Source organism: Suillus clintonianus, assembly GCF_016758775.1.
Source record: "Suillus clintonianus strain FC179 chromosome Unknown DEU56scaffold_41, whole genome shotgun sequence".
In the NCBI taxonomy this organism is placed as follows: domain Eukaryota; kingdom Fungi; phylum Basidiomycota; class Agaricomycetes; order Boletales; family Suillaceae; genus Suillus; species Suillus clintonianus.
In genome coordinates this window covers 176,937-192,750 of record NW_024539265.1, presented here as the reverse complement: position 1 = coordinate 192,750, position 15,814 = coordinate 176,937, and the positions used below count along the sequence as shown (strand labels likewise).

Genomic DNA, 15,814 nt, shown 5'->3' with positions numbered 1-15,814 from the left:
TTTTTATCTCGGCTATTCACCAGTATGAATTTCTCCTATCTACCGCCCGGATACCATGAAGGTCTCCTGACATGTCGTGGCTGCCGAAATAGGCTGGCCATTTGCCATGTCTTGGTCGCAGAAATACCTGAGATGTAGCTGAATTTCTCCTTCATCATCCCCTCGCCGAAATCTTTCATCTTATCACTCCTTTGAGTCCCATCATGACAAGCTATGGAATGCCATACCTCTTGGAGGACAAGACTGGCAAGCTGACAGGGTCGCACTTCGTGGACATCAATGATCGTTTGCGCTTCACACTTCGATGCACCAGTTGGGGATCTACACACGCAACATACATAATATACAACATGACATCCGGGACGGATCCAGTCGCGACCCTAACCTTCGGTTCTAACAACTCCCTCGGAACAATAGCCTTTGGATCAGGGCCGCAGGTACCCATGAGTAGCTTCCTCGAATCACTTCCCATTGGAAGGTTAGTCCCGATCGCGCGTAGTTTTCTTCCGAGCTTATCGATCATCCAGCGCGAAGTCGAGGAGGTTCATTGGGTCCGATGGCCAACAGTACCGATGGAGTTGGCGAACCGCCCAAGGGGAGGAGTGGACGGTAGGTGCTAATTCTCACGCGTGTTTTCAAAATCTTATGCATAATCCCTAGTGCACAAACGCAAGCAACCGTCATATTGCGTCTTATTCATTGAAAGTACCTGGAGAGCCAGAATACGCCCAGTCCTCTGGGTGCGTGCTTACCATTGAGGAGGCGTATCCCCACCTTGCAGCTGGTATGCCCAATTTTTCAATTATCTAGCGGCAGAATGCTGATTTGGAGTGTACAGAGATGTTAGCGTCTCTGACAATTATGAGACATATAGTCGCCCACAACCTTTGATGTACAGTACGTTGATGTGACAAACGCCTGGAATTTTGGAGTTGTACTACTACATTTATTATTTTATTCTTTACTGTAGCATATCATCTTCAGTTGTGCATATCTGATACCAAATTCGCTGTAACACGTTCATGGAGTTTACGCAGTTAATCTCGGACGCCTTGCTGAGGGGGGAAGTCGTCTTGGAGTAAATTTAAGTCGTCGTCGGCAAGAACTTTACGAGTCTAAAGGCTGTACACATTGAAACTCCGACGCACATGCCAAAATGGGTACCGCATACCCCTATGGCGTGCTTTGCAAGCGTCGCGTCACAGGCACTAGGATTGTTGGCAGGTTCTTATAGGTTCTTATGGGCAGAACGTCAAACACAGCTGTGAGGCATCGGTTCTGGTGCACTGCCCACAAACGCATATGGACCATAAAATGGTCTTCTTGATTATTATGAATTACTTCAGACAATCATCGATTGTACATGTAGGTCTGTAAAAATTAGATTATAGACTCACGAGTACGCCCACGCCGGCCAGACGTCCTACAGGACCTGCCCTTTATTATTAATTATTTTAACGCAGTAACGACAACTCTGGGCGCTACTGCTGGTCCTGCTAGGAGAGGCCAATGTTACTTGGGAACCACTACCTCAACAACGATTTCGCCGGTCCGGAATCTATATGGGGATCGACCTACCATCCGCTATACCGGAGTGCAAGAAGCAATGGAGCAAATGCTAATCGATGGAATGAGGCGTTGCAATACGAGGTTTTACTATATTTTTTGGGAATTTGAGTGTATTGGCCAAGGATTTTGTAACCATAATCTGTCGACGATAAGAGCGCAGTGGCAGTCCCGCTTCCCCTCCCCATAATGGATAATGTGGAGATGTGGATGTCGTCATGTTGTCAGATAGTGTTTGCCGCACGGTTCTTCCGGCAGAATTGACAAGATTCTTGCCCCTACGTCAGTCGTAGCTCGAACGGCACACCCGACGGGTTCCGCGTCACGCCGTAGGTCTTCTCATCCAAGAACACACGATAAGAACCAGTCCGCCTACTGCAACGACATCCTTGAGTAACACCCTCGCTGGCAGACAAGAGATTGGGCTTGTACACGCAAGAAAGGTTATTGCGATGAATTAACGAAGCTTCACTTCAGTGGAAGATGGTACGGACGATAATTCGTGTACGAACCGAAGCTACCAAAAAGATAGCGAAAGACCGGGAACGAAATGAGTTTCGGTGTTATCTGTGGAGCTGAAGTGATAGGATTCAGAGGGATTCAGCGTGTGTGAAATTTCGCTGCGGAATTCGTTACCGTAGGACCTGGAACTGATCATGAGAGGACGTCCACAAGTCAGAGAGTGAAATACATGAGTGAATTCAAACCGTATCTCAGCTTGGCTTGTGGAACTACAGAGAAGTGGGACGAGAGGGCGATAACGGGGTGATACGATCGATAAGAGTGGCTGGATTATGGTAGGACAACAGGGCATCCATTGCGTATGCCGACGGCTAGAAAATGAAATCCGCCGAGTGGTTGGAAAAATCCGAGCCTAGTAGTAATTCGCAAATGAATGATAGGATGTGATTGTTTGCTCATACAATTTGGCTTCGCTCGGAGAGAATCTTGTGGTCCTCCGATCTTTCCAATGAAAAAATGAGATATTTGTGCGTGCTTACTGCTGGAGCCCAAGTACAGCTGGCGGTCTTGGCAGTTCAGGACGATGACAATTTCCGCCAATTATATTGACTTACTAGGACTATTGTACTCTGGACATTTCCCCGAGATTTTGGCCCCTTCAAATCAAAATGAGCATGCATGCATACTAAATAGGTTCTAGAAGGTTGCTCCTGAGCGAATGAAAAATGAGTTTGTCGTTGACAAATTAAATCCTCTCGTACTTCAAGTCGTCATGCCACAAAACCACAAGAAGCGGTGCGTGTAATGCGGAGAGGACGACACCGATAGTAAGGTGTTTCGCAATGGAGTAATAGCCTTCCGTAAAGAGAAGTGCGTCTTGTTGTTGAAAGATAATGAGAAGAATCGAGTCGTTTGGCAACTGTGAATTTCGGTTTCCTCGGGGTGTCAGCCGCTCGTGATGTGATGTGCGATCACTACAATGCACCAGGCCAGCAGTGCTGCTTTTGATGTCGCTGACAAGTCATAATCAAGGAGGAACGTCGGACTGTCCTTCTTTTATATGGTCTGGCCAGCGGGGGATTGCTGACAAGTGCACATCATGGGCTCAGACTGTATGTCCCGTCCTTGTCTAAAGTTGCTGTTCTTCATCTATCACGGATGTGTCAGAGCGCTCATGAATACTTCATATCCCCATAGACTTACCATAAAGACCTTTCCCCGTGACTTGAAGGAGGCTAAAGGGGGCCACGATGTGCACAATGTGCATTAGAGTCTCGGAAGCATGGTTGAGTTTCAATGATTCGTGTCCTAATGAGTTCTTCTAGACACCTTGTCACCCCTCGACAAAGTGGCTGGTTCATGCGACTGCGAGAAATCGTGATCTGAATCTAATTTAATCCACCTGTGTACCATTATGTACCTTACACTCACAGAGACTCAAAATTTCTTCACAAACCCAGGGAGTCAGGGCTCTAATGGACATAACTCTAAACTGTTTCGGCATCCTGCGAGGTTCCCGCTGGACGCGCGCTGCCACGCTCATCTGATAATGTGAGTACACTGCGACATTGTAAGGATAGCAACTCTGTGGCATGAACCGTGGCAACAGACCTTTGTTGGCCATTGAAACGAACGTGGGGATGCCAGGGCTCGAAATCCCCCCATCCCCATACACAAAAACTCAAGTGAACACTCACGTGCTATGCACAGAAGTTGTTTTTTATGGTTCAATGTTTAGGAATGAAGCTAGAGCGAGTGAAGCGAGTGATCCTTGATGAGTCGCAATGATCCGCAAGGTCTGGGCCTGCGGATATTTTTCCTGTGAAGCTCCAGGGTTGGCTGCTGCTGTCCCCTTAACAGCCCTTAAAGCACCTGCGGATCGCGTCATTTTTAGTTCGTCACATCGGGAGAGACACGTATAATACCCAGCGAAGAACGCACCCGAGTTGGCTCTTAATTCCATACGATCGGGCGCCGATGAGAATGAACAGCCGTCCACCGCCCTGCCATTGGGCACGGGCAACAGATGAAATTCCTTCAGCCATTTCTCCTCGGCTTCGCTAAGGTATAACTGAATAGATCACGTCAGAAGGTCAATGGTGGTGAATAATCACTTTTGCAACCCTGGTGTTTTTGTGGATCACATTTGTGACATCATGTGCCAGCGTCTTGTCGGCGCTGCGCCTACCATCAACCATGATTTACTGCCTATTAATGTCGAGGGTTTTGAGCGCAATGCGGGGGACGTACAAGGAAAGCCAAGATTAAGACGCCCATACCAATGCATTACACCAAAGAGGGAATTCATGACCCCACCCTCATATCTGCAGTCGATTTAGTGTATCAGTGTATCGTCCAATCATTCAATCAAAAATAGCCGTGTCGTATGTTCTACGTGGCTCATCCTGGCCTCCGACGACCAATGAATCGGCCCGAAATATTTCGTATGGGCAAACACCAACCAGATGCAGCATCAAATTAGATCCGGCAGATCGACTATGCGGAACAATCCTTGCAGCACCCGGAAATACATGCAAGGGTTATGTACTACCTTACATGGACGACCAAGTTCCGGAATGAACGTGCAGATTTTAGAATAAAATATCGGAGCATTCAGTCCCCCCAGGAACGTGATATGGCACCAGCGTCACGAATCGTGAAATCCTCGGTATGGTTGACATTGGCATCACGGGATGGCTCAGAGGGGTCCTTGTGGGGACGAGTTAGGTCACGTGATGTATACTATAGGTTAAGAGCTCACCGTATCAGACGAATTATTTGGATCCCCACCAGTCTGTGGACGAGGTGTCAGCGCATTACTGTCTTCAGCCACATTTTGGTTTTCTTCGTCGTCCTCGTCAGGGTGAGAAATGTGGTTAGCACTGACAACCGTCGCTCGTCCATGTTCGATCCCACGCCCTGGTCGCCCCCGAGAGATGCCATTAATTGTCCTGTTTGCGCCGTTGCTCACAGGAGTCGATACAAGCCGGACATTTAATATCGGCTTGTACGGATCGCTTCTTCCATCCATGGCGTCATTGCTCTGAGAAGCGGAAGCTTCCGCATCACGGTGTAGTGAAGTGCTCGAATACCTCGTGTGTAGAGAATCACGTGCAGGAGATCGCGATGCCCGCCGACTGCTATCCAGGGTCCCACCTGAGACACTACGAGACGGAGGGTCGCCAAGGGACTGGTTGTGGAGGTTAAATGGGAAGGCAACATTCACATTGACCATTTTTCTGAGTGGATCGTCAGAGCACGCTGTAGGAAAGCATTGTGGAGACAAAGGGAACGCACCCTTCTTTTGAGCGGACTACGGTACCCAAGCGCTCTTTTAGCTTTTGATGGTCGACCACCCGCGGCTGAGGCCTGCACTGACTTTGAGAAAGAGACAGTGAAGAGTGAATTGTGGGACACTTGCGTAGGAGTCTCGCTTGCGGTTGTGGCGGGGATTAGAAAGGTGCGTTCATCGGGAAGCGTCTACTGAATTGTTAGGTATATTGGTTCCATGACCCGTTTTATTGTACACACTGGGTCGCGGCGACGCTGACGAACACAACACGAGAACAAGAAATTGAACATGGATGAGGCAAGACACGAGGACTGCTCTATCCCCGAATACAGAGGATACCTAATACAGCAATTTCGGTGCCAATTGTGATTGGTTAGAATTTATCATAAAGTGACGAAACAAATTGTGAAACAGGTGAACGACGTGTGTTACAGAGAGCTGAGTGCGAGCAAGGTTGGTCACGGATCATGAGCACCCTTGAATTTGAGGTATATGTTTTGGATAAAAGAGCTTAAATTGGCTTATCATGAAGTACCCCATTGCGCCTGATGCCGGCGGCCTGAAGCTAAGGGTGAGCGCACTTGAAATGGAAGGGTCTACCTACTAATAGTACGGATGATCAACATTGTTGTTTTGTTACGGAATTGGCCGCACTCACGGTGAAGTTTTACCGTGTAGCAGGAGGCCACACTTGCATGGGCCTGCGAGGACGGTGATCGCACCTTACAGGATAGGATTTGACGTAAGTAACAAGATTCGGTAACATTATCGATTTGCAGGCAAGGGACTCCACACCAAAATCCCAGAGAATCCCCCGCGCTGACGTGTCTAGCCGCGATCAAAATCAGCCTAAATGAGATGCGATGTGAACGCAATTCTGAATCTGTGTGGGGTATCTAATCCCCTCAATCGCAGATTTACGACGAACAGCGCATAACTTGAAGTGCGGTTTGCGTGCGGTACCTACCAAATTTGGGTCGGCTATTCGGTTAATTTTTAAGTTTTCAAACGTGGCAGGCGTCGCGGGAAGGGGTAACTTGAGGAGGGGGTACTCTCTGGTACTCTTGGGTACTTGCTGGAGGCCGAGATCAGACAAGATATGATTTTTCTGATTAGAAGGATTATCAAAATTTTTGCAATGAGCTAGGTTTTGAGGGAAAATAAATAGAGTTTTGTTCTTCAAACCTGACAACCAGGCACGGGTACACGGTGGTCAAGAAATCAGGCGGCCCCGAAGTTGCGTCGTGGGTATGATTTGATGAAAAAAAGCAAGTTCAACCCAAGACTGAGGCCAACTGAACGATTCGAATGCAATGCTATGCAATGGAGGTCAAGAAATTCCCCTGAAATTCAGTATATAATTTATATGATGATTTCCCATTACCTTGAGAGTTTGCACATATCCAGATTCGGTTGTTTCATAAGCATTCAGCTTGCCGTGGGCATGAGTTCCCCTTAGCACTTTCTCCTTCAAGTCTCGCGTGGCAAACCATCGAAAACCAGTGCCGTATTACCAGTTACCATTTTCCTTCTTTCTGATTCAAACTCTCATCCCCCTTCTTCAAGTACTTATGGTCATCAGCACAGACAGTGATATCTATACTCCGTTTCCCCAGGGCATCATCATGGAGGATGGTCCTCAGTCAAGTGAGGATGGCTCCGGTCTTCACTCTCCCATCTTCGGGGCCCAATTTCCACAGCCGCACGGGGACAGTAAGTCCTATCAAACTCGTAGTCTTTTCGAACTACGTTAATCGTCATTTCACATGTTGTCTACAATAAAGTCCGCTATCACCAAGATCAGCTAGATATACAACATGCAGCGGGCATCCTAGCCTCTCAGTTCGATTACGCCAACATCAACCTACAACCCCACTCTCACCTCCTCGAAACCCCTTTGAATATTCATTCAAATCCTCACCACCACAATTCCTATCACTCTGACTTTCCTCTTCCACAAAGAAATCATCTTGGTCTTGACATCCCCCCCCATGCATACCCTAATACTCGTCTTCCGCCCCCTCCGGTTCAGGGCGGCGCCGTCAATCTCTCCTACCAAGGCCCCCCCAACCGAAGATATTCTGCCGAAGATTTGCGCCACCAATCTTATTCCTCAGGTGGTGGTTCAGCACAACCCCCTGTAATACAATCTCCAGATAGCACTCAGAGATCCTCTGTACCAATGTCAGAGTCAACACCTCAACCACATCCTGCCCAACCAGCAGCATCTACATCTCAGGATACGCCTCGCAGGGAAATTTCCAATCAAGTGATAGCTTGTCGGCAATGGTGCGTCCATTAGATTGATAGACTTCTTCAGGCTGCTAATTCACGTGGTTGCTAAGTCGTGCGAGGAAAATTCGGTGCGACTCCACAAGACCAATTTGTCATAACTGTGTTCGCCGCTCGAATGAATGCCAATACGATGCAGCACCTAAACGGCGAGGGCCTGACAAAAGGCCAGGCACCCGCCAGCGCTCATGTAAGAAACGTCCGACGGATGGCTCATCCCCTCCTACCCTTCCGTCCAAGCGGAAACGCACCTCCGTTAGGAATGACGACCTAGAGCTTCCACGGGAATCTCGTGGAGTTCCCAATGTTCCTGCTTTGCGCCCTGATGGGGATAGAATTCGACTCCAGCCTTCACTTTCACCTGCTGGCGCTGACTTCTCTTCGTCTATGCAATCGCGTGCAGCATCAGACGACAGCTATCCGGTACGTTAATTTCGCCCTGTTGTTTTATCTGTCAAATCATTTTTTGACTTGATAACTTCTCCAGCATCAAGTGGAGAAGTACCGCATCTCATCAACGCCTTCCGTGCAATATGGTCGCAAGGAGTGGTGGGATAATTTGGTTATGAGCTACTCTACTACTCGGGATCAGTCGTACGTCATTGGCATTATCTATCGCATGGATAGACTAATTAAATGACGCATTATTTATTAGTTTAAAAGACATTGCATCAGATCTCTCAACATTGTAGGTCATCGACTAATGACCCAATTGGCTTGATTTAACTTTTTGTCAAGGTTCACCACTAGCGGGTACTGGTTATCATTTGTGAATGTTCCGGACTTTGTCCGCAGCCTGTACAACCCTGAAGAACGTTCTCTTATGCAACCTTCACTTGTTTTTGCGGGGTTAGCTTTAGCGACCCTAATGAAATCGAGTGAGATGGAATTGGGATCCGCGGGTCGCGAGCGCGCCGTTTGGCTTCGTGATAAGGCGCAGGCTTGGCTAGAAGCGTCATGGAATTCCCAATGGATAGACGTGACCCTTGCGAAGGCTGCTCTTGTAAGCATGCTTCCAGCATCTTCTCTCAATTCTTGCTTATGTTCTATTCAGATTATCGCTGTGTATGAATCTTCTGCCCACCCACTCTATACCCCCGAGCGCGCAAGACGCTCTCTGGCCTATCTCGACGGAATTGTCCGCCAATTAGGTTTGACATTCTTGGACGGCAATGAGCCAGACGTGTCGACATTCACCCCTAACGCTGTGCCTATTGCTCACAGACGCCGCACCTTTGATCAAATGTCCAAGGACGGAGTTCGTCCCCCTCATTCAATTCCTCGCAAGTGCGACTGCATCCCCCTGTCACCCAACTCATCTATCGCTACTGAGCAATTTTCGTCCTCATGGTCATTCACGCCACCCTGGGATCCCTCGTGGACCCCTGAGGAGATGCACAAGGAATCTTGCAGGAGGCTATGTTGGAGCGCCCTTAACCTCGTGGCCAGGTACACGTCACATTGCATCGCGTTCCAGAAAGAGCCAAGCGACCTTTTCCTGACTGACCCTTCCAATGTTTGTATCCAATTCCTTGTCTGTGCATTTTGCTCATGCTGACAGTTTGGCAGTTCCGGTTACTGTTCCCTGGTGAAATATCACAACGAGGGTCCAACGAGCACAAGGCGCAGTCTCCGAAAGAATCAATATGGGCACTCTATTGCCGCAGCATGCTCCTTTGGAATTTCTGTACCACTCGTCTCCGGAAAAATGTTTTTAGCGGCGCAGAGACAACCGACCTTGCGATCGAAGCTTGGGCTGAGACCCTTGAAATTCAAGATGCCTTGGATACTCACACTTGCAACCTCGATATGGCCTTGTTGTACATGTGTCGGGAATACGTGTACAAGTACGTCTGTTTCATCTATTCAGTCGTTCCATTGATGGTAATAATTTTCTGCAGCACACAGATCATAATTACTCAGATTTTACGAGCGTAAGTCTCCATTTTTGGTAAATTGACAGAGATAGCTGATAGTGGCGTATCTAGTGGCCATGCAGAGGCGGGAAACTTTCCTCAGTTCAACCGCAAGCAGGCTGAGCAGTGGCGTAAGTGGCTCTAGCTCCGCAGTCTATTAATTGATCGTAATTTTGGCGATGACAGTGTATTACCAGAGCCTTTTCATCCGCAGAGTTAAAATGTCAATTCACCATCTTGGCGATCAGGATGGGCATCTTTTCACCAGGCAACCATTTCAAGTGACTTGGTTTGCAAGCCAAGTAGCAATGTAAGTCTTGGCGTGCATTTAGAGACCCCACTTGCTCAACACGAACACCATACCCGTAGATGTCTTTCTTTGTGGGAGGAGGACAAGTCACTTCTTGATGCTTTGGAAGTTGCCAAAGACGTCATAGTGCCAGTCGACGTGCTGAACACGTTGTGGCCTTGCCCAAGTCAGTGATTAAAGGTTTTCTCATTATCACTGATCTGACAGGGATTCTTAGTGTTATTGAGCAAGTGTGACGACCTACGGAAGCGAGTGACTGAGGCTTGCCACACCGTCAATATCGCTGTGCCGTTACCACCCAATTGTTCGCTCCCTCCACTCCTACGGGGCGGCCCATGAACATCCTCGGATTCAACATCTTCATACCCAATGTCTCTTCCCCTACTATCCTTCGCAAATAGTGTCCCCCGTTAGTGTACGCCAATGCTATGTCAATATTGTTTCGCTTTCTGCAGCCTTGGTTATTACTGTATTCGATCTTCCTTACTCTTCTTTCTCCGTAATTTGTTCAAGCTTCGCGATAATTTACCTCACCTGGTCGTTTTGAAACTTGTATTGTACTACTTCCGATACCCTGTCGACTGTCGAATTAGCTTGTTGTGCGCCTGTCCCTCAATACTATTATTGCCGACTTTTCGCCCGGGATCAGGCAAACTTTTTACCTTTTTGCGAGTTGAATGGTGCCGAAATGTTCGGGAGGCTTCTTGATTTTGACGTGGTGATAGGATTTACCACTACGAGGGCGATCAGGGGATTAGAAGCCCATGGTGGCAGTTGTATTTTCCACTTGAGGTTACGGACACGGCATGGTACTCCACACCACTGGAGAGATAACGATTGTAATGCTGTACAGACATCATCCTAGTGTAATCAAGTACATAGGAGTATGTTTGTATGTAACAGCGTTAATGATTGTACATGTGCTTCGTTGCATAATGATAATGAATTGTTCGATTTGTGTCCAGTAAGATCCAAGTCCTTTATGAATGCCGGTTTAACCTCCGACCCCTGGACCAAACCCCTCTGGAGTCGGGTCTACGGGTTGCGAATATCCTTGAGCGTGCGCGGGTTGTGTTTTGGCGGTATGAACTGACCAGTGAGTATGGTGGGTTGGGAAGCGCCAGACTGTGAGATCCATGAGACTCGGAGCGGTTTACGACGCGCTCCTCCAGCACGACAAGTTGTCTGTTTGTATAGTCAAGAATAGGTTCCAGCAGCGCGTCCCTGTACCGCTGCCAATCCTCAGGAGTGTAATCCTCGTATCTTTCTTGATCAAGCCAGACGAGCGCGTCAAACTTGATCATGAATGCGTTGAAGATTAGCTCTCGCTCTGGCAGCAGGACATCAAAGACTGTGCGAAGGCGCCTTTCCTGCATTGTTTCGTGCCATTCTGCACTGGGCTGAGGCGGGTTCTCCCTTTGAAAATCATAGGCCATGACGAGGGCCTCAAGCCGCGATGCCACGAGGGCTTTATTATTCTCTACGAGGCTGCTAACGAGAGCATTGCATATAACTCTGTATTCCCGCTCGATGGTGTTCAAGTGGGGCGCGTGAGGGGGCACTAGTTTTGCTGTGTCTAGCAAGTAATGCTGGGTGTCCAGCGGCAGCTGCGGAAAGGTGAGACCAGAGAGAACGTAGGCGGGCGATTCGTATATTGGGATGGAAAATGGAGGAATCATGGTGGTTGGACGGCGTAAGAGAGACGATGATGGATACAGGAAATATACAGGAGTCGCACTGAGCTTGTGAGACGTTGATAGTATGTACCATCATGAATAGACCCGGCTTTATAGTCGAGAAATGTGGACGCTTTTACTGGCATGGTCACAGCACTACCACTATCCAAGCTGCAAAAAGGCGGACAAAAGGGATCCTAGGAGTGGATGTGGGCTTTGGCTTACAACAAGCAAGCGCGGACACAGTGGATCAGGACACAGCGAATTTGAAGCTCCGCAAGTACCCCAGGACAGAGGGGCGGCAAAAGCCGGATGAGTGGTTAGCTTGTCATGTTTTTGGTGGTGGTTTATGGGCTCGTGCTGGCCTTGCCACTTCTATTTCTCGTGCGACGCTCCTTATCGCCATCGCCTCAGCCTCCTCCAGTAGATCCACAACCAGAAGAGAAGAAGTCGTTAAAGACAATCATGCAACCACCCAGAGACGACCTCGACCCCCCGAAGGATGACCCCTTCACCCTTGATCAACTCAAGGAGTTCGACGGCTCCGACAGTTCGAAGCCGATCTATGTGTCCATTAAGGGTACGTCCTTGTGTATGAGGTGATGATCCTCCTGCTCACTTCTCGTAGGCACTGTCTTTGACGTCACACGTAAAAGCGACGTGTACGGTCCCGGAAAATCATACAACATCTTTGCCGGGAAGGACGGCTCAAAGGGACTTGGAAAGTCCAGTTTGAACCTAGAGGACGCTGTACCAGATTACAGCGACCTACCAGAGAACGAGAAGAACGTTCTCAACGACTGGTTCTCTTTTTTCCAGTACGTCCCGCATAACCCCGCTTAGACCGACGTGTCACGGCGCTTATCTTCATTTACCAGGAAACGCTACAACATTGTCGGACGCGTTACAGATATGCCTGCTTCAGTTTCTAATCTTGCTAATCTATAGCTTTCGCCCAAATTGATCAATCTCTATCGCCGTCCTATCAATTTTCATTAATCGTTGTTCAAACGCACTGTACCATTGCATCACGACCCTATCTTTGCACGAATACCTTTTTGAATGGAAATATGATCCAGTCCGACCAGTCGTTCGCCAGCAAGTTATTGGATCGCTATCCTAGTTACAGTATCATTACCTGCTATGTGTGGGTATGATTCTGTTCGCCAGCTGTGTGGCGTTCCATACCCCCGAGTGGTATCTACGTTTTGGAACTATCAGCAGACCCATTCATGGTCTGGAACAGGAATGGATGCTCTACTATGCTTGAAAGGTATTTAAACTTCTGCCAGACCTGTGCAAAGCGCTTAAGCTGTCCGTTGATGATGGGCGCCTGCCTAAATCTTATACCTCCTCGGGAAAGGTGCTTACGGCGTCCGCACGCCATCCGTCGCCATCCACTGCTACTTCAAGAGTGCTGCGCCATTAATATCAACAGGAGATCCCATGACAGCTACTTATCAAATTGGGGTTATACTTGGAATCCGTTGGTGTAAGCCTGGTATGGAAGGGCATCGCTCTTGTGATAACTCAATCATTACAGAGCCCAACATGATGCGGTCGCTGGATCCAGCACCACTGCGCCGAGCGCGTGTTGTGTGGACGCATGATCAGACTGATGGGGTTCTAAGTGGCTTGGGTGAACCATGTGTTCGATCACCAGTGTCTTACAAAAATATCCCAAACTTCGCATCATTCACACCTCTAATATAATTCACCCATGGCCGGAACTCCCGATGCGTTGCCTGAAATTTGATAGATTCAATCCCAAAGAATTAACGAGCGGTCAAGATAAGGTCTCCATTACATAGGAATCGTAGTAAAAAGGGTATACTAGGTTTTAGTCACTCCACGTCTTGGTAGAAGGAAATGAGAGGGAAAGGAGGAAAATGACACAACGATATAAAACACTCCTACGAACCCATGTGTGTACGTTCAGAAGAGCGGACATAACAATGATAGACGTGGGGACCTCAAAATAAGAGAGATGGATAGACAAGATGTAGAGGGTGTGAATGTCTGATGCGATGAAAGCTGGTAGAGCGAACTGCATGTGCGAGAGGCAGATGATGCATGGGATAAAAGCAGACCAAAAGGAGAAGAGTGGCTTTACGGTGCGATCACAGCAGGCCACACTCACGAAGATGGATCTGTAGCAGAATATCTTGAATAGCACTCAACACGACTATAAAGGGCGGGCAGGGTCAGCCTGTGTGAAACGCGGGCGAGGGGAGGATTCTTACATCTGATTTGCTGGGTGTCCGTTGCGCAAGTATAATGAGCGTATATTTGTTTGGTTGCCGCATTCTGATTGAGCGCTACGAATCGGTGGAGCAAATAATCGCAAGCGGCGTCGTAGTTTTCACCACCAGTGTAGTCTGGGAAGTAGTCACCGAGTGGTGAATGTGGGAGTTTCTCTGCGAACAGGTCGATTTTGTTCAAGAACAAAATCTGGGCCAGAAATAAGTATGTAATACGCCACGGGTAAGAAGAGTACGTACAATGGACGTCTTGACAAACCACCGCGAATTGCATATTGAATCGAAGAGAGTCAAAGCCTCTTGCATACGGTTCTGTGGACGCAATCAATCTGAAAGGAGATACGCAAATAAGGCGCTGTGGACTTACAACACTCTCATCTTCATACAACATCTGATCATACTCGCTCAAGGACACGAGAAATACCAACGCTGTGACGTTCTCGAAGCAGTGAATCCACTTCTTACGTTCACTTCGCTGACCTCCGACATCAAAGAGTTTGTACGTAAGTTCGCCGACCTTGAATGTGGTTTCAGTGATACCAGTCGTCTTCACTCTACTCCGCAGGATATCTTGGTCTGTGGGCATGTACCCTGGTCCGCACATGCGATCGATTGCGTTGAAGTAGTAGACGGCAGAGTCGTTCAACTGGAACTCTCGTGACCGACGAACTGCCTCCTTGACACCCGAGTCTCGCCAAAGTCCCCGAATGGCATCAGCAATATCTCTTGGGAGCACATCACCCTCAATCTGGCCAGGAATAGCGAGAATGACAGCCCGACGAGCATCATTCTGTGGCGACAGAGATATATCGAGTTGAGGCATAGCCTCAAGGATAGCGCTAGAAGACCATTCAGGGCTACAATCAAGTTTGACCCGACTAGTACGCACCGCATGGACTGAATCGTGTTCGAGTAAATAATTTCCTTGTAGGAATCTCGTTCAGAGTCGTTATAGCCGCCATGATGGATTAGTTTCATCTGCTTGAGGACGGTGGACTGCAAAAACGTCGTCAGCGCTGCATGCGGATTGGTCAGTATGTGACTGACCTTTCCTGACTCTCCTGCTCCCAACAGCAACATTTTAATCTCATTCTTGGCCATCATTCGATCTCGCCTGAGTTGGTTTTCAATCTCATCGTTGCCTGCAAAAGACGAGTTAAATTCAAGTTTCGCTCGGATGTGGGGCGGACAATAAGGCAAAGAAGTACGCACGAGCTTTGGCCTCGCTGTCGACACCGGTAGATTGAACGCAACCCATGTTTCTGGGAGGAAGAGAGAGAGAATGCCGCGCGTGAGCAGAAAGAAAGGAAGAAGGCAGACACAAGAAGTCGAAAGACAGAGATCAAAAGTTTCGAAGGAGCGGGTGATCCAACAATAATTAGCGGATGTGGGAAGGTCAGCAAGCAAAAAGAAGAAACCGCTAACATTGGTCGCCGTACCCATATTTATTATATTTGCATAATTATTTTTCTCGGCACCCTACTTCGGCATCCCGTGACAGCTTCTCACTTTTTTCTAATATTAAATTAATGTTGATCCCTTAGGTACAAAGAGTCTCCCTTCGCCATGCCCAACGACTCTACCCAATGACTTATTTCTCGAAGGCAGTTAATCCAGAGCATTCGAGAGTATCTACAAGTTCTTTATGGTCTTTTGCTAAAATAGAAAACGTCAAGCATCGCCAGTGGGAATGTACCTGGTAGCTCGGTGGTTGTATACTCATCTGCTAGCCATTGAAATTGGAAGACTCTTTGCACCGACCTGGGCCAATGGCATTTGGACTGCTGTAATGATGTAGTACTTATAGATCTGTGATATAACATATATGTAGAAGCTGTTCTGTATCCTTGCCAGTCAGTGGAGCCAATCCCGCGAGCGTTCGTCGGGAAAAAAGTCGATCCGAGCCCTGGTAACTGCCCCTCTACCGCTGTTCAAGCTGACGGGACTCCGCCCACAATTGACAGCAAGTGACGAAGAGCGAGCCCTCAAAATTATGTAATATTGTAAAGTTGTATGCTAGCATAAGCGTTTGTCATAAC

The 15,814-nt window shown here is 48.1% G+C and overlaps 6 protein-coding genes across 6 annotated transcripts; 3 read left to right on the top strand and 3 right to left on the bottom strand.

Moving 5' to 3' along the window:
* Positions 1–203: 203 nt before the first annotated feature.
* Positions 204–891, top strand: DEU56DRAFT_737755 (uncharacterized protein; the record flags this gene model as incomplete). Its single annotated transcript, XM_041348610.1, has 4 exons — positions 204–478; positions 528–609; positions 661–784; positions 839–891. 4 exons carry the CDS (start codon positions 204–206, stop codon positions 889–891), a joined length of 534 nt encoding a protein of 177 aa, XP_041207875.1.
* A 3,613-nt stretch (positions 892–4,504) lies between these two features.
* Positions 4,505–5,887, bottom strand: DEU56DRAFT_393215 (uncharacterized protein). The gene is made up of 5 exons (XM_041345996.1): positions 5,560–5,887; positions 5,450–5,508; positions 5,326–5,397; positions 4,790–5,267; positions 4,505–4,737 (listed from the first exon to the last, which is right to left on the bottom strand). Exons 1-5 carry the CDS (start codon positions 5,608–5,610, stop codon positions 4,642–4,644), a joined length of 756 nt encoding a protein of 251 aa, XP_041207874.1. The 5' UTR covers positions 5,611–5,887; the 3' UTR covers positions 4,505–4,641.
* An 840-nt stretch (positions 5,888–6,727) lies between these two features.
* Positions 6,728–10,499, top strand: DEU56DRAFT_807202 (uncharacterized protein). The gene is made up of 13 exons (XM_041353383.1): positions 6,728–7,033; positions 7,105–7,609; positions 7,666–8,035; positions 8,100–8,206; positions 8,268–8,300; positions 8,351–8,615; positions 8,667–9,128; positions 9,182–9,459; positions 9,514–9,546; positions 9,601–9,659; positions 9,715–9,838; positions 9,898–10,004; positions 10,056–10,499. Exons 1-13 carry the CDS (start codon positions 6,892–6,894, stop codon positions 10,175–10,177), a joined length of 2,607 nt encoding a protein of 868 aa, XP_041207873.1. The 5' UTR covers positions 6,728–6,891; the 3' UTR covers positions 10,178–10,499.
* A 105-nt stretch (positions 10,500–10,604) lies between these two features.
* Positions 10,605–11,766, bottom strand: DEU56DRAFT_807199 (uncharacterized protein). The gene has a single exon (XM_041353382.1). It carries the CDS (start codon positions 11,515–11,517, stop codon positions 10,819–10,821), a length of 699 nt encoding a protein of 232 aa, XP_041207872.1. The 5' UTR covers positions 11,518–11,766; the 3' UTR covers positions 10,605–10,818.
* A 10-nt stretch (positions 11,767–11,776) lies between these two features.
* Positions 11,777–12,711, top strand: DEU56DRAFT_393094 (cytochrome b5). The gene is made up of 3 exons (XM_041345995.1): positions 11,777–12,094; positions 12,143–12,332; positions 12,393–12,711. Exons 1-3 carry the CDS (start codon positions 11,845–11,847, stop codon positions 12,460–12,462), a joined length of 510 nt encoding a protein of 169 aa, XP_041207871.1. The 5' UTR covers positions 11,777–11,844; the 3' UTR covers positions 12,463–12,711.
* A 508-nt stretch (positions 12,712–13,219) lies between these two features.
* Positions 13,220–15,191, bottom strand: DEU56DRAFT_807197 (G protein alpha-subunit). The gene is made up of 7 exons (XM_041353381.1): positions 14,988–15,191; positions 14,823–14,917; positions 14,665–14,771; positions 14,143–14,614; positions 14,016–14,087; positions 13,758–13,965; positions 13,220–13,699 (listed from the first exon to the last, which is right to left on the bottom strand). The coding sequence occupies exons 1-7, from the start codon at positions 15,031–15,033 to the stop codon at positions 13,635–13,637; spliced, it is 1,065 nt and encodes a 354-aa protein (XP_041207870.1). The 5' UTR covers positions 15,034–15,191; the 3' UTR covers positions 13,220–13,634.
* Between the last annotated feature and the right edge of the window lie 623 nt (positions 15,192–15,814).

Bases quoted from the DNA above. Each gene is read 5' to 3' on its own strand.
- DEU56DRAFT_393094 (XM_041345995.1), top strand. From the start codon at position 11,845: ATGTTTTTGGTGGTGGTTTATGGGCTCGTGCTGGCCTTGCCACTTCTA. The intron at 12,095-12,142 runs GTACGTCCTTGT...CACTTCTCGTAG, and splicing joins GATCTATGTGTCCATTAAGG to GCACTGTCTTTGACGTCACA. The intron at 12,333-12,392 runs GTACGTCCCGCA...TTCATTTACCAG, and splicing joins GACTGGTTCTCTTTTTTCCA to GAAACGCTACAACATTGTCG.
- DEU56DRAFT_807202 (XM_041353383.1), top strand. From the start codon at position 6,892: ATGGTCATCAGCACAGACAGTGATATCTATACTCCGTTTCCCCAGGGC. The intron at 8,036-8,099 runs GTACGTTAATTT...TAACTTCTCCAG, and splicing joins CATCAGACGACAGCTATCCG to CATCAAGTGGAGAAGTACCG. The intron at 9,460-9,513 runs GTACGTCTGTTT...AATTTTCTGCAG, and splicing joins TGTCGGGAATACGTGTACAA to CACACAGATCATAATTACTC.
- DEU56DRAFT_807197 (XM_041353381.1), bottom strand. From the start codon at position 15,033: ATGGGTTGCGTTCAATCTACCGGTGTCGACAGCGAGGCCAAAGCTC. The intron at 13,966-14,015 runs GTACGTACTCTT...TTTCTGGCCCAG, and splicing joins GGTTTGTCAAGACGTCCATT to ATTTTGTTCTTGAACAAAAT. The intron at 13,700-13,757 runs GTAAGAATCCTC...CGCCCTTTATAG, and splicing joins GGACACCCAGCAAATCAGAT to TCGTGTTGAGTGCTATTCAA.
- DEU56DRAFT_807199 (XM_041353382.1), bottom strand. From the start codon at position 11,517: ATGATTCCTCCATTTTCCATCCCAATATACGAATCGCCCGCCTACGTT.
- DEU56DRAFT_393215 (XM_041345996.1), bottom strand. From the start codon at position 5,610: ATGTTCAATTTCTTGTTCTCGTGTTGTGTTCGTCAGCGTCGCCGCGAC. The intron at 5,398-5,449 runs GCAAGTGTCCCA...AAGTCAGTGCAG, and splicing joins ACCGCAAGCGAGACTCCTAC to GCCTCAGCCGCGGGTGGTCG. The intron at 5,268-5,325 runs GTGCGTTCCCTT...CGATCCACTCAG, and splicing joins GTAGTCCGCTCAAAAGAAGG to AAAAATGGTCAATGTGAATG.